This window comes from Aspergillus aculeatinus (assembly GCF_003184765.1).
Source record: "Aspergillus aculeatinus CBS 121060 unplaced genomic scaffold BO66scaffold_11, whole genome shotgun sequence".
NCBI lineage: Eukaryota > Fungi > Ascomycota > Eurotiomycetes > Eurotiales > Aspergillaceae > Aspergillus > Aspergillus aculeatinus.
The window spans coordinates 413,608-427,828 of NW_020291480.1; the positions used below are offsets into that span (position 1 = coordinate 413,608).

Here is a 14,221-nt window from a genome sequence, read left to right on the forward strand (position 1 = left end):
GACCGCGCTTCGTCTCCTGTCTCGAAACAACCATGGTTCAAGGCAACGCAAGAGCAGACGCTGGGGGCTCTAGTCGGGAGTATGGAATCAATTTTGAGGTCGCGCCTCCGACCACTGTCGCCCCTGGGGTTTCCATATCATTACCAGTGGTTGTTGTGGTGAGACCGGTAGGAGCTCCAAGAGCCCCTACACAGCAGCTAGTTGCGCATATATCGCTCAGGAACGAAGCCGGGACCGCCCCTGCTCCAGGGCTTACGGGAGTACTTACGTCCAGTGTGCGCAGCAGCAGTGGGAATACAATCAGCGGTTATGCGCGGTTCGGGCCTCTCAAGTTCACTCAGGCTGGGAAGTTCAGGATGCGGGTCATGCTCGGTGCTGCCTCGTCCAATGGTGTATCTACGAGGGAGTATGTTGATTCTGGAATTATCACGGTACAAGCGGGTGCTGCACCTCCGCGTCCAAGTACGTATACCGTCAAGCTTGGCCCAGGTTGCCCATGACTAATTGAGTGATAGCACCTGCACAAGTCTCCAAGCTACAGAGCCTGATATCAGAAAATATTGATATCACAGTCGCAGACATCGCAGCATGGCAGGCTGCCTGAAGCTGAACTCGGGCACTCCCTGGTTCACCGTTTGCCCTTCGCGTTGATCGCGAATGTCTAGAGTGAATCTTGAGCTATGAGCTCTTTCTTCCTTTACTGTTGACGCTGTTCCCGGATCAATTCTAGCTGAAGAAAGCACCTTGCCCTGACTGTCACAGTGTGGAGCTCCATGTTGCAAGGTCTATGAGAGGATACGTACCGGGCATGACCCCAGATACAGAAAGCCAGCCATCATTAGATCTTAATCATTAATTCGATCGAAAGAGACATTCTACAGCATATTAGATACCACAACTAGAAGCAGCGACATATGTCCTCCTAGGTCTTTACTCGGTTGTTTTCTTTTCTCCAAAGCCGATGGCACTTTATATCTCAAAGCCGGGAAAGCATATTCCTCTCCTACTAGCCCTATATCACTTCCACCACGACCCCCACCATCTCCTCCCACCACCAAAAAGCTCAATGACCAGAAACGCCAACCAAGCAGCATCGCAACCACAATCACTCCCGTCCCGTTTCGCATCCACCCAAAGCACCTACCGGCCCCTCGAGACCCCGCTCCCGCCCTTGCATTTTCTTCATTCCGATTCCATCCCGATGACCCAAGATCTGCGTGCATTCCAGTGCGACGCGACTACACGTCAAGAAAGCTCGCATGCTCCTCATGCCACGTCCCTCTTGCTGACCGTCTTCTTCCTTCTATGCTTAGGTACCGCAACCAATCTGCTGTGTTATCGTTGGTAAGCACTCGCGTTCCGCAAGGGATGCACCCAGTACGAAACCATGGATATGCTGAGTAGATACCGGTGGTTCCGAATGGCCATTGCTCTCTGGCTGCTTCTTCTTCGGTTGTTTTTTTGCTTTGCTGTACTGTGAATTCTTACAATAACGGACTTCCATCAAAGACAACCTGGATCTAGTTGATCTCCTTCTGGACAGGGGATTTCACCCTCGTGCCGGGTTCATTAAGTTCATCTTATCAACCTCATCACCAAGATTTGCGTAAGTCGATGAAGAGTACTAAGTATAGACCGGGAAGACGGAATCCAGAACTCAATGTATACAATCAAAGAGCTCGTATACTCCTTTATACAAGGCGTGGGACAGAGAGTCACATAGCTGCATGACATCTTGTGAGATCTGATCCAGATGTCGAGATGATGATCAAAGACTGGGGGTGTCGCGGGTCGATCCGTCGGAAGTGGAGTTTCTTTCGAGTACGGAAATCTTTAGTTCAGGAGTAGATTCGTGAGCGAGGTGTTGCGGTGGGCGGGTATAGTAACCACTGGTACAAGCTATATACGACAAGTCGCGGCTCTGGGTATTGTTTACTGGTAAACGAATACAGTGTTCATCCACAGCATCTAAATTCTGGACTGGTGTATGTTAACGAATAGGACTAGAGGAACAATCAGAGAATATGAGTGGTGGTGACACCAGTTTTTAATATGAATATAGCTGCTATTAAAATCGACACATGCACCCAATCCACTCAATGCCGGCAGATGATCTATACCGACAAACAGAACCATAACTCAGGTACAGAACATTCAATGGCATTCTTCCAACATAAACGAGCCGAACGCTCAAGCAGAGTATCGGAGCTCCATGGAGTCTGCCCAGTAATCCGAAGTCCCTAAGCCCGACAATAGGCCCATGACACTGGCACATCCTCAACTCTCGATCCGCGAGGTCCGAAACAGTTCCCCTGCCCAAGACAGGACTCAATCCATCACGACCCTCCCCACTACTCTCCTCCATATGAAGCGACATGCTCGCAACTCAAGACCCATCAACGGTAAATGAACTGCCGCGAACCCGCCTCGCCGGGAATGAAGACGAGGATGAAGACGAAGACGAAGATCGCAAGGTGACCTTTCTGCCTCCATGAGGTTCATGTTCCGCTAAGCAAGGCGAGTCAACCCCCGATTGTACTTGCAGTGGCGGTGGAGGGACCCTTGACTTCGATCGGAAGATTCTTCGGAATGGAAACCCCTTTGTGAGAAGAGGATCTAGAGATCGTGGGTATTGTTGTTGTTGTTGTTTGTGTTCTTGGTATTTCTTTTGGCATTGCCCAACTGGGATTCAATCCTTGGTGTGGTGGTTGTGCAGCAGGCGGTCGACGCCGCCGCGCACGGTGTCGCGCAGACTGAAACCGCCGAAGAGCCAATCGTTGGAATGACGGCCGCAGTGGTTGACGGTGCCGCTGTAGCGGCGGTAGTCCTCGGTGCTCTTGCGGGAGTAGGCAGAGGAGGAGGAAGAGGAGGTGCGCTTGTGGGAGTGGTCATCGTGGACCTGGGTGGCTCTTGAGGGGGTCATTTTGAATGTCGTAGTGTGAGACTATTATTGTGGTGGTGGTGGTGGTGGTGGTGGTGGTAGTTGTGGTACTTGTAGTTGTCTTAGATAAACAAAGCCTGATCACTCAAACCCTCGACTCAAGTATCCGATAAAAACACAGAAAAGTAGAACAAAAACCTCAACCCGCAAACCCTCGGGAACAAGAAGGGTATTTATGCACCAGACTACCAACCCTCAACCCTCTGACCCCTCAATTTCAATTTCAGACTGCCGACTTGGCTACGCTACCAGCAATCGGGGGCCCACCTGGGGCCTAGCGGGCCAGCGGGCCAGCCTTAGTGTCGGACATAGGCGGGCTGGCGAATCGGGCGACGCCAGCAAGGAGGGAAAGGGGCTCCATCGATAGGGCTTTCAGCAAGAGTGGAGCGGTGAAGATCCAGCGTGCTCTCCACCCCTCTGCCCTACGAGTCGGCCGGTGTGCCAATCACAGTGCCATTCCGGTACTGTCAACCCCGTCAGGAGGCTCCAATTCACCGCTGCCTGTTCTTTACACTACGGTAGCACTTCGTATTCGGCATGCATACCTGTTCCTTTCCCCAAGAAAACGTGGACAACTCACACCACACCACACACCCAGACCATCATCAACCCTCTCACTCCCCTACAGCAACTTAAGGTATCTACCTTAGTATCGACCACCAATCCCAACACTACATGAAATAAAATCCTTCCAGAACCCCCATCTGACCACTGCACTGCACTGCACCTGGCACGCACCTCTCTCCCTCTCCCTCCCGTCTCACAAAAAGCAACAAAAAAAAAGAGAGAGAGAGAGAGAGAGAGAGATCACGCGTAAATCCGCCCCCACCCCGTCGAACGTGCTAACTGGGTTCTCCACTCCCCAGACCGGCCAATCCATCCAATAACCCACCACCGACAGAGTGATAGGGCTCACTAGGGCTGATAGTGCAGTCGGTCTCACATCTTAGCGCTTCAGCTTAGGGGGGGGATCTTCATTCCATTGATTCCGTCCGTTCCGTGAGCCATCCCCGCCGCCAGCCAGGTCAATTTTCTCAGGGGAACAGAACACACTCACACTTAGTCACTTACCGTAGTTAGACAACAGGTAACCGTGAGGGTGAGGAGGGTTGATAGGCAATAATTCGAGATTCGAGCAGAATGTTTCACCACGTTCCACGGACCAACTCAACTGGCCAGGTAGGTGTGTGCGGGCGTAAAAATAGCAGCGGGACTTGTACAGATGTCTCGGTTTCGGCTGGGTTAGCAACGCAGCAATAACGGTCGACTACGTCGCTCTGGCCCGGATACTGACGCTCAGTGGGACATGCCAGTTCTATCAGTTCTACTGGTTTCGAATTCGAACACTGCCAAATCCTCATACACGAACTCAGTGTGAACTACTCCGTATGCACTCAAGTCAAGAAGTCAAGAAGACAACATCCGCGGAGATCCACAACCACTGACTACACCAGTGCATCTGCCACCGAGTAGACGAAGCACCCATTCACACCCCGACAACCCCGACTCCCATCCCCACTCCACTCCCAGCAAGTGGGCACGTTGAGGCTCTTTCTCGGACCCAGTGACATCATGTTCAGCTGGAGTCACAGAATGCCAAGCACGACAGCATCTCCATGCCGCGTGAATTCGGCACGGTCGTTCCGGGCGCTGTCTACTGTCTGTCTATCTCTTTGACAGGTCCGAAGCACGGTCTCGTGCACTGATACAAGGCAAAAGATGCGCGGTTGCCCCGCGGTAATTCGCTCTGCAAGGGTTACAAAAATGTTTCTGCAAGAAGCCTACCTAGTTTTGAGGTATTATTATTTGTGTCCCTGTCCAATCTAGCTAGGCTACCGACCGACCGTAACATCACGCCGCAAAACCACGTGAATGACCCGACCGCCCGACCGCCCGCGCGCAACTCTGTCCGTCATGCAAACATGCAAATAACCTATCCCCGTATACCACTGCCCATGTATACCAGACGCCCGAAGCAGAATGCTAACACTGACCAGGACAAAATAGAACACGGTGAGAATGAGAAGCAGCAAAACAGGCAGAAGAAAAACCTACAAGACTCTCGAGCACACCAGCCTGAAATAGAATGAGAAGAGCCCGATCAAACGACACCATGTAGTGAACAAACCACTAAAGCAGCAGCACCTCACTCTTCTTCAAGCGGCCACAAACTCGCACTTGGCCGTTTCCAGGACCGCGGCTGCTCCGAATGACACCGCCGATGGTTCCTCTCCGACAGCAGATCCATTGCTCTCCCTCGCCGACCACCACCAGTACCACCACGACCACCTGCAACATCCACTACCGGCACTGACAACAATCCACCAGAAGTCGCGTCAACCTGACCTGCAGCATCTAACTTTCCGGCACGCGGCGAACTCGGCGGCGAAGGCACCAAGTACGACGTAAAGAGTACCTCCTCTCCATCGCCGACCGGATACTGAGTCGTCGTTGTGGGCATTACAAACAGCGACTTTGCCTTGTCCAACGGCGGCCGCACCATCTTCCTGAACGGTCCTCCATGTCCACTAGGGGATGTATGATCATCCTGCGGCGAGGAACCCCCTCGCGCGGAGGACGACCACCACGACGACCACCACCGTCGAGAACGATTATTCGGTGCCACTGCAGGCATCGCCCTCGTCCTCGTCAGCGAGGGCCCAATCCCCGCGGACGCAGCATCGTCCTCAAGTAAGTCTTCCGATCCAACTGGGACGAGGAAATGCTGTTTGAGGAGTTGCTGGTAGGACTTTTGTTGCTGCTGCTGGTACTGGTACTGTAGCTGCTGCTGCTGCTGGTGTGCAGACTGAAAGACCACCCAGTTTCGCCCCAGCGACTGAGGCTGTGTTCCACCACCGCAATAAGGCCAGGAGTGGCGTCGTCGATGATGCTCGCGATGATGATGAACCAGATATGGCATATCCACACTCCCACGCAGCTGCGATCAATGTCGGAATGATAGAACGCGACTCAGAAGTTAAAAGTTAGGACGTCTCTCAAGCCTTAAAGCAGGAGAACGCAACAGCGAAAGACGGAGTAATGATAAAGAGAGACTAAGAGTCACCAGGCTCTGCAATTAGTGAGTAAGTGAGAAGGAGACGTCGAGTCAAATAACACATCAAAAATCCTTCTTGAATAGAGTACAGAATTCGATTCACCCCGGGCTTCAGGGCAATCAAAACCAACCAGTCATCATGCAGTAAAAATAGATGACACATATCGGGAAGGGAAAGCGTAGCTAGGCAGTGACTCTTTTTGAAAAGGGCGTACCAGCCGCAGCCGCAGCAGCAGCCCTTTCGTGTATTAGAGTCATGAGGCCTGCACGTGCGAGGCGCACGCGGCGCAGCGTCAATGTTCCCCGATTGCCCAGAAGAGAAGTAGGCAGATGGAGCCTGGAGATCACCCGCTCTAAGTCAAGCCCGGTGCACTTGCAGGTGTGGACACTTAGTTTTCTGGCTTGACGGGGTTTGTCTGCAAGTCATACGGGACAAAAGCGGATAACTCCTGTTAGCTTTAGTTTGAGTCACGGAATGACTACATACCGTGGCTGGTTTTGCCCGTCAATGACGATTACCGGTTCATCAAAAGATCTTGAGTGAATTAAGCGAAGTTATTGATTTGTCGAAAGAAACAGGTCGATGTAATCATCATTTCTCAGGCACGCTGGGACATGAACCGCAGCTGTAGAAACGATTTCCAAGATTCGAGGATCTCATGAGGCCCGTCTTCAGCAGCAGTATGATCAGACGGACTATAAATCTTGTTCATTCCAAGGCACAGACTCCCCCCTCAATCCTCATCACAAGCGTCGTAGGAAAGATGCCCGGTTGGCCACTGTTCTCTGTCCCTGACTTGTCCCTGTCTGCGATCATTTGGTGATCGGCGGCGGGTTTGCCTTGCAGCAAGGGACAGACCGACCGTACCGTCCGTGGTATCTGCAGACCAACTTGCAGATGATGCGGGAAAAGGGTTGACAAGACAAATAAGAACAATGTCATCAACAAGAAACAGTCACGTGGTCTAATGGTTATGATTTCTCGTTCACATCAGCTGAACGACCCGAGAAGGTTCCCGGTTCGATCCCGGGCGTGACTATTTTTGTCGATCTCAGACGAGCATCGATATCGCATCATAGGCCGCAGTGGTCGGTTTTGTTTTAGGCTCCTTTTTTATTTTCATCGGAATTTCCTCGCACTATATATGTCCTAGTACTCCTTTCATCTAGTCTTATGACAGAGGCCTGGTTCGTAAGGCGAGAATGAAATCACTTTGATCTGGTCGTTCATTGTTGATCATTAGCTTCGAAGCAGAGAGTAACCGGGATATATATGTGCATGCCTCAGCATGCTCATTGCTCATGCGGGAACCCACCTTTTGTTGTTGGAAAATGAATCGTCACAGGACCTCGCGATCGTTCCTTACTTGGGTCCTTCGCTTTTCCAGCGGCTATCTTAGCCATATTGAGGACCATTCCTCTTGAAAACTCCTGCGTGGGAAAGTTTATTCGATCACTGTGGTCCCGCGTCGGCTCCCGAGCTGGCATCCCCAGTGTTAACCACTTGTCCGCGATTTGATCACTTTTCCATCGTGCAGCAAGACGAAGATTCTCCCCATCTCGCCACAGCTGTACCTCCGAGTCTCCCTTAGATGATTTCTTATGGCCGAAGAAGAGCTTGGACTTGGTCGTAAGAGATGTGGCACGCCTGGAGAACACGAGCTCGTGGGAGGATGCCAGTGAGCTCATGAAGCCCTGCAGGGTGAGCACTTCGTCGAAGCTTATCGCAACGCTTCTCGTCACCTTCTCGCTGTGGGAGAATCGAACCTGGGAGTCAGCACGGTACAATTGATCCACGTGTGATGATATGTAGTGGGTGTGAAATATATGCGGAAATCGAACACTGCGGCTGCCATGCTCATAGCTGTAGTCGATGTCTCTGTAGACATAATATACACCACTAGACTTCCAGCCCGCGTGTGTTTGACACACCATGATGGTCTTGTATTTCTTGTGATCCGGAGTGTCGTCCACTGCGTCGTAGACGTGACCCGAGCTTTGGGTCTGAGACCAGGAGAATATCGGTTTCGCGTTCAGACTCATGATAGCCTGCTCAAACTCCTCTGCTGCCTGCTCGGTTGACCATTCTATACTAATCCCGTTATTGGGATTCTTCTCATCATAAACATTGGAGTAAAGGGGGTTGTAGTTCCCATCAGTCTTATCGGATCGTTCTTGCCCAGTATCTGACCACTTCAGTAGCGCCTGCCTCGATCCTTTTTTGCGGTTGATTTGTACACAGCTCAGAGGCATGAACCAATCAATACACATTGGATCTTTGTCGGCCACAGAAGAACTGATGACCATTCTCCGGATGGATCGCCATGCTTCGCCAAATGATCTCTCTATAATGCGTACTTCACAGGATCGGTGAACCAAAGCTGGACTCATGGCTACCATGCTGGGTGCTTTGAGTTGCTCCAGTACCTCAACGGTGCCTCTATAGATCATAGTTTCGGTAATCTCGTCCGAGCTTACTGGCTCCCGGGGCCACACCGCATCGAAGTAGGCTTTCGGAACGCTGATGAACTGTACCAAGTCGGGCAAATACTGAAACGAGATAGAAACGCTGACCGTTTCAAACATCAGCGTCACCGGTTCCGTAGACTTGGCAACCGAAAGAATGTTGAGAGAGGCTTCTGAGACTTGAACAAGCTGGGCCAAATCTGCTGGCGTGACTATGACTGGGTCAAATTCAACCAATGTCTGTAATGAAGGGGGTATAACTCACAGTCCCGTTGGAGGCAAAAAGTGCCCATTTGATTGCATATGGTAATTTTCGGCTCACTGTCTCCTTCCTTGGTAGACAACAGAAGCATGTATGGGGCGCCTTTCGTTCTCATGCGAAGCTTCTTGCTACCTATCCCGGCGTTGACGAACGTGCGGAAGAAGACTTGTTCGTCCTCATTGCCTGCGTCTTCGATCTCGACCGTAGTATAACGGACATTGCCTAGACCTAAACTTGGATTGATATTCCCCGTACTTTCTTCGGGTTGTATTGTTTCCAAAATCTCCTGGTTGTGTGAATGAATGGCAGCATAGTCTGGAACATCGACGGAGCTGAACTGGGAGAAGTCTTCCCTAATACCCTGTAGTCTAGGTTAAGTGGGATCCAGCATATGTGCTTGAGCTACTCACTTCCGACAAATCGGAGACCATTTTACGATTCTCATTCAAGAACAATTCTTCCGGATTGCCAGTTCTGAGCACAACATCATATAGGATATATGAGGCCTTGAGCAGGTCAACATATGCTTGATGGCTGGAGGACCACGATAAAGTTGATGGGCTAACGCTTCCACGATTATCCAACGGGCTTGGCTTGTCCGCGTTGGCAAGGACTGCACGGGCCTGAGACTCTGTTAGATGTCGAATTATAGAAGCCAAAACGTACTGTGCCATACCTTCAGCAGCCACCACACAGCAATGTGTAACCAACCGCTCGTGGTGAGGTTCCGCACTTCCTGCCCTTTAACCACAGACGCATCAAACTTGAGAATGAGCTCAGCGTCCGGTTGGTGGAATCTATCTCGAGGCTCATAGCGCAGTGATCGACGAATCTGTTCCCGCGTCCGAGAGTGAGGTGACATATCTGTATCTGGCGTACCTTTCCCCACGAAGGCTGGAGTCCGAGAATGCAACACCTCTTTTTCGGTTGAGAATAGATCCATCGAGGGCATGTTGAAGTTTGTATTCCCCGATACGCTACTAGAAGGGGTAAGCGTACTTCCGGACATGACGGAGCCATCAGAGTATCCGGAGGCCATCGACTCTGTGGAGACTGACCCACGTGTGGGATCACTGCTGAAGCCATTGGGTGTCTTCACATCTGGATTGGTCGATTCGAAGATGGAGCTTCCTTCTAGCTCGGAGATCCCGACAAGGTGAGGTCTTCGAGATGATATTGGGGGTGGTGGTGGAAATATGGGAGATTTTTCGGCCTGTGGCGGCGGTGATGGTAAGGGAGACTTGTCTGTTTGTAAATTATCCAGCACTGAGTTGTTGAAGCTTCCTAGTGAATAACTGAAAGGGTCAATAACCATGATCCCAAGCCTTGGCACGACCAGGGTCCTTACCTCACAATCGAACTCATGCACAAGCCTAGATTATGCGCATGGGCGGATACCTCCGACCTCAACTCTTCAACTTGTCCTTGTTGTGTTGGCCAGTCCATCTTCTCCCAGAACTCCTTCTCGCTGCTGGCGCCAATGGCCCTGTATCTGGCCACTAGTTTATGGAGTGCATGCAGGGTCTCTAAGCAGGCATGAAGTGATGGCTGCAGGTCAACTCTGTGATCACCTCTCACACTTTCAACGCTGTTTTTCAGAGCACGAAGAGTATTATGGAGAGAGAGTAATCCGGCCACGAGTTGTTTGAAGCCGTCAGGCGCCTCGCCACGAACAAGATTGCAGTTATGATACAAGTCCCATGCTATTCTGATCAAATTGTATAGGGTGACATCCACGTTATCGACGGAAGTCATGATGTCGTAGAAGTGTGTCCGAGGCAAAGTCTCTGTGAGCATGAATGACCGGAAGTCGAGAAAGATTTCAAACTTTTGAGATCAAGCCCTAGCTGTCCTCACTTGTTCCAAGCGCTTTCAGTGAGGTTCTCACCCAAGTGTCGATCTCACCTATGGTCGAGGGACTAGACCATCGTGGGCTAATGGCATCTGGGATAGGCTTTGCTGCAATGACTGAGCAATAAGACACTAGGAAGAGCTTCTCAGAGCCAAGTCTGGTTCATCGAGTAGTGATCAGGTAGTTTCAACGAATGGGAAAGGTGACCGAAGAGTGGGCTGTGTGGGTTGCGGTCGGAAGTTCTTTCAACTCAAGTCGCGGCCACCAAACAGGCGACAAAGAGCTGAGGCGTGGTTCGCTTTCACACCTGCACCCCACACAAATCCCAAGAACACATCATGCTGTGATCGATTCTTCCTCGCTTATAATCACTGAAAAGGAGAGTAATAGGGTACGCTAGAGAGACAAGATTGGATCGCATGGCAATGTTCAGCCCAAGGTTGATGGCTCCGTCGAGGGTCTTGGAAGGTGCGCAGTCAAGCCTTCCAGAATGATGCGGGTAGATTTTTCTGCTACAACTGAGTCGCAGAGCCAACAGCAGATTTAAGAGTTTCTTCTATATTGCACAATGTCTCAGGCTATCTCAGATTACTTCTTGCATGCATTGCCTTGAGATAACTTTTTCTTCTCGAATGCTATGTCCAGCATCGCAAGCATTAACCACAACTACGATAAGACATGACAGGGATGCGAAGAAACAAAGCAGCCGGGGTTTGCGTCCTCAATAGCAACTATCGTATTGCTGCCCTTGGCATTGGCCACCCGGGATTCAGATCGCAGCATTGATAATAGCGAAGCAGATATGGTTTGCTGGCATCAACAGAGTGCCCCAAAGGGTGCCTCATGCAAACCTCATATCTCACATGACACTTTGCCACGATCCCTCAACTGGTCGAGTTGAAGCTCATGTTGTTGCCCTCCTTCTATTTAGAAGAGACAGCCAATGCTTGGCAGAGGCGGCTGTGGCCCTGGGCGCCATCGCGATGCCGATGGCAAGTGCGTTGACGACGCCGACGACGACTCTGGTGATGGCGACGGTGGTGACCCTAGCAAGTGCGACCCTGGGTACCATGCTGAATACACGTGCGTGCCAAATTCAAGACCATCAATCTACTAAGCACCACTGCTTGTATAAACCTATGAGGCCCACCTGTCGGCGACTGCAAATCGAAACTAGCTAGCTTGAAGATTCAAAAGGATGGAGAAGGCGGAAAAGAGGGTGGTGTCATACAAATTTTGCTGAACAATTTCATTTGGATAATGATGTTGTATTAATGAGAGGAGATTTTGCTCGTCACTGGAAATCAAGCCACTGCCTGCAATCAAGCCACATAAGCCGACCAAATTTCCAGACTAATATTACCCTTAAAGGGCTGAGAGGGTTTTCCTATTGCTATGTTTTTGAAGGGACTGAATTACCGTTAATCTGATTGAAGAGGCACTATTCCCTTGCAGAAACCTATTTCCTGAAGTACAGTAAAGTAGAAAAAAGAGACCAATCAGTTGTGATATACATGCGCTGTCACAAGAGGTCGAACGCTTCACACCCTGTTAGAGGGAATATCATTATACAAATCAGGATAAGATTGCATGCTCTGAATGTTAATTCGTCGCCAGCGTTGTAAGACTTGGTGCCCATACACTAGTGACTTGAGTCCAAGACCTAGTACCCGACATTCGATATCTTACTCGGAAGTTGTAACTGTGAATTTCTTGTCTCAACGTCAAATTCTTCGGGGCTCCGACTGAAGTGAATTCCAAGTCTGATCCTAGTTACACAAGGGAAGTATAGAGTAGTACTGTATAACAGTAATAGGATAAACTACCGACACTGCATATACAAAAGATCAGTCGTAACTGTGGATATCTGAGCATGCAACATGATACATAGAGTGGTATCTTCAGAAATTAGTCAATCATAAATGAATTACCTAGTAGTGGTGTCAAGGTTCCGTAATCGTGCTAGTATACTATAGTTTCCCAGCTACATGGTTACATGGAGACGATATTCGAGCTAGAAGTAACTATGGGATCTCGGCCAGCACCGGCCAACCGCCCACTTCCGAATCCGTCGAAAATACTATGGATGATGCTTTGATTCAACAGCAACCAGAATGTAGTAACCATGAACTCATGCCAGGAGCTCCCCTTCCTCGGCATCCTCAGCTCGGCTCAATTGCTACCTAGTACCTATGAAAAGAGTTCCCATCCCCTGAGAGAATCGTGAATCTCTCCCAGCCATCTTCACTTCATCCCTCTCTGTCGAATCTTGCCCTCTACTCATTTTTACCCTTGAATATTACGATGATGTATAAGGCAATTATCCCGATTGTACTCGGGCTGTCTTCTATCTTTCCTTCTGCTCTCGCAGACCCCACCTGCCTCGCTTCCTCGACTCCAGGGGGTGTAGCCAATAAGAATGCCTGCTGCCCGAGTCCCAGCAGCCAAGGAGAGGACCCGGTTGACGGCACTGTTTACGAATACAAGTGTGGCGCCTATGCAAAGAGAGACTATCTGTTTGGGGGGACTGCCTCCAGCGCCCTAGACTGTGCCCGGCAGTGTGCAGCACAAGCAACCTGCCATGCCGCCAATTGGGGTCCAATTAGTAACGAATGTCATCTGTACGGCTCCGGATTCCAGCAGAAGGCTGATACCTCCGGTGACTGGATCCTCCTGGTCCGGACCGATCGTGCAGCCCAAGAATGCCAGGATGACATCGACCAAGCAGTTACGGCAGAGAAGGCGGACTGCCAGACTAAGCTGGACGATAAGGATCTGGATAAGACGCAGCGGTGAATGCTGAGAAGTCGGCCTGCACCCAGCAAGTCAACAACGAGAAGTCGGCCTGCGCCCAGCAAGTCAACAACGAGAAGTCGGCCTGCGCCCAGCAAGTCAACAACGAGAAGGCGGCCTGCACCCAGCAAGCAAATAACAGAAAAAGCATTCTCGGAAAGAGAAACTACAAAGTCTACTATGAAAAGCGTAAGAGGGATTGATTGTTCTCTTTCTGTCTCAGTTGGTATAGCTAATGTGAAAAATGGCGCATACAGATCATAGGACTAGGGGGAGGCAAGTGAACGTGCCCAGTCTCCCATCACCTCACCTCTGTTGGGAAGCCTGTGCTCTGGATTCCGAGTGCCGGAGTGCATATTGGCAGAGGAACACTCTCTGCGTAAAGAACTACTTTAGCGTCACGACAGGAAGCTTCTACGATCATGATAAGGTCCATACGGCTATATTCGAGTAGGGAGACTATCAACCCATCCCCGCTTTTCCAGCTTTCAACAATCAGGGCCGACAGCGCTGTAACTTCAGGGGCTTTGCTCTGGATGGAGGTCTGGAAGTCAATCAGGGAGGACTAGTAAGGAAGCTTGCGCAGGCAGAGGGCATCTTTGGGCCAATAAGCTATATACTTTTGTACTTTGTTTTTTATATTAAACAGCTTAATAAGCGAAAGCGATGCCAAGTTGGACCTAAAGTAAAAAGAGAAACTTGCTTGATTCCTGCAGTAATCCAGTTTGTTAGCTTAAGACTAAGATCTTAGTCTGATGCCATGCGGAATTTGGTTGGTGGCATGTCCGAATAGTCAATAGGGGTTATTGCAAATTGGCACTAGTAGCCCACCGTACCCAACACCTTAGCTTC

The 14,221-nt window shown here is 50.4% G+C and overlaps 4 protein-coding genes and 1 non-coding gene across 5 annotated transcripts; 3 read left to right on the forward strand and 2 right to left on the reverse strand.

The window, feature by feature from the left end:
- Nucleotides 1–32: 32 nt before the first annotated feature.
- Nucleotides 33–604, forward strand: BO66DRAFT_409543 (uncharacterized protein; the record flags this gene model as incomplete). Its single annotated transcript, XM_025649191.1, has 2 exons — nt 33–462; nt 516–604. The coding sequence occupies 2 exons, from the start codon at nt 33–35 to the stop codon at nt 602–604; spliced, it is 519 nt and encodes a 172-aa protein (XP_025506422.1).
- Nucleotides 605–5,087: 4,483 nt separating this feature from the next.
- On the reverse strand, nt 5,088–5,861 carry BO66DRAFT_436266 (uncharacterized protein; the record flags this gene model as incomplete). The annotated part of the gene is made up of 1 exon (XM_025650911.1): nt 5,088–5,861. The coding sequence occupies one exon, from the start codon at nt 5,859–5,861 to the stop codon at nt 5,088–5,090; it is 774 nt and encodes a 257-aa protein (XP_025506423.1).
- Nucleotides 5,862–6,950: 1,089 nt separating this feature from the next.
- BO66DRAFT_t89 lies at nt 6,951–7,036 on the forward strand. Its single transcript has one exon. It is a non-coding gene; the product is annotated as a tRNA-Val (tRNA).
- A 78-nt stretch (nt 7,037–7,114) lies between these two features.
- On the reverse strand, nt 7,115–10,479 carry BO66DRAFT_446648 (uncharacterized protein; the record flags this gene model as incomplete). Its single annotated transcript, XM_025651689.1, has 6 exons — nt 7,115–8,674; nt 8,728–9,085; nt 9,135–9,347; nt 9,401–9,556; nt 9,787–9,817; nt 10,130–10,479. 6 exons carry the CDS (start codon nt 10,477–10,479, stop codon nt 7,290–7,292), a joined length of 2,493 nt encoding a protein of 830 aa, XP_025506424.1. The 3' UTR covers nt 7,115–7,289.
- A 2,360-nt stretch (nt 10,480–12,839) lies between these two features.
- On the forward strand, nt 12,840–13,372 carry BO66DRAFT_446658 (uncharacterized protein; the record flags this gene model as incomplete). Its single annotated transcript, XM_025651690.1, has 1 exon — nt 12,840–13,372. The coding sequence occupies exon 1, from the start codon at nt 12,881–12,883 to the stop codon at nt 13,370–13,372; it is 492 nt and encodes a 163-aa protein (XP_025506425.1). The 5' UTR covers nt 12,840–12,880.
- Between the last annotated feature and the right edge of the window lie 849 nt (nt 13,373–14,221).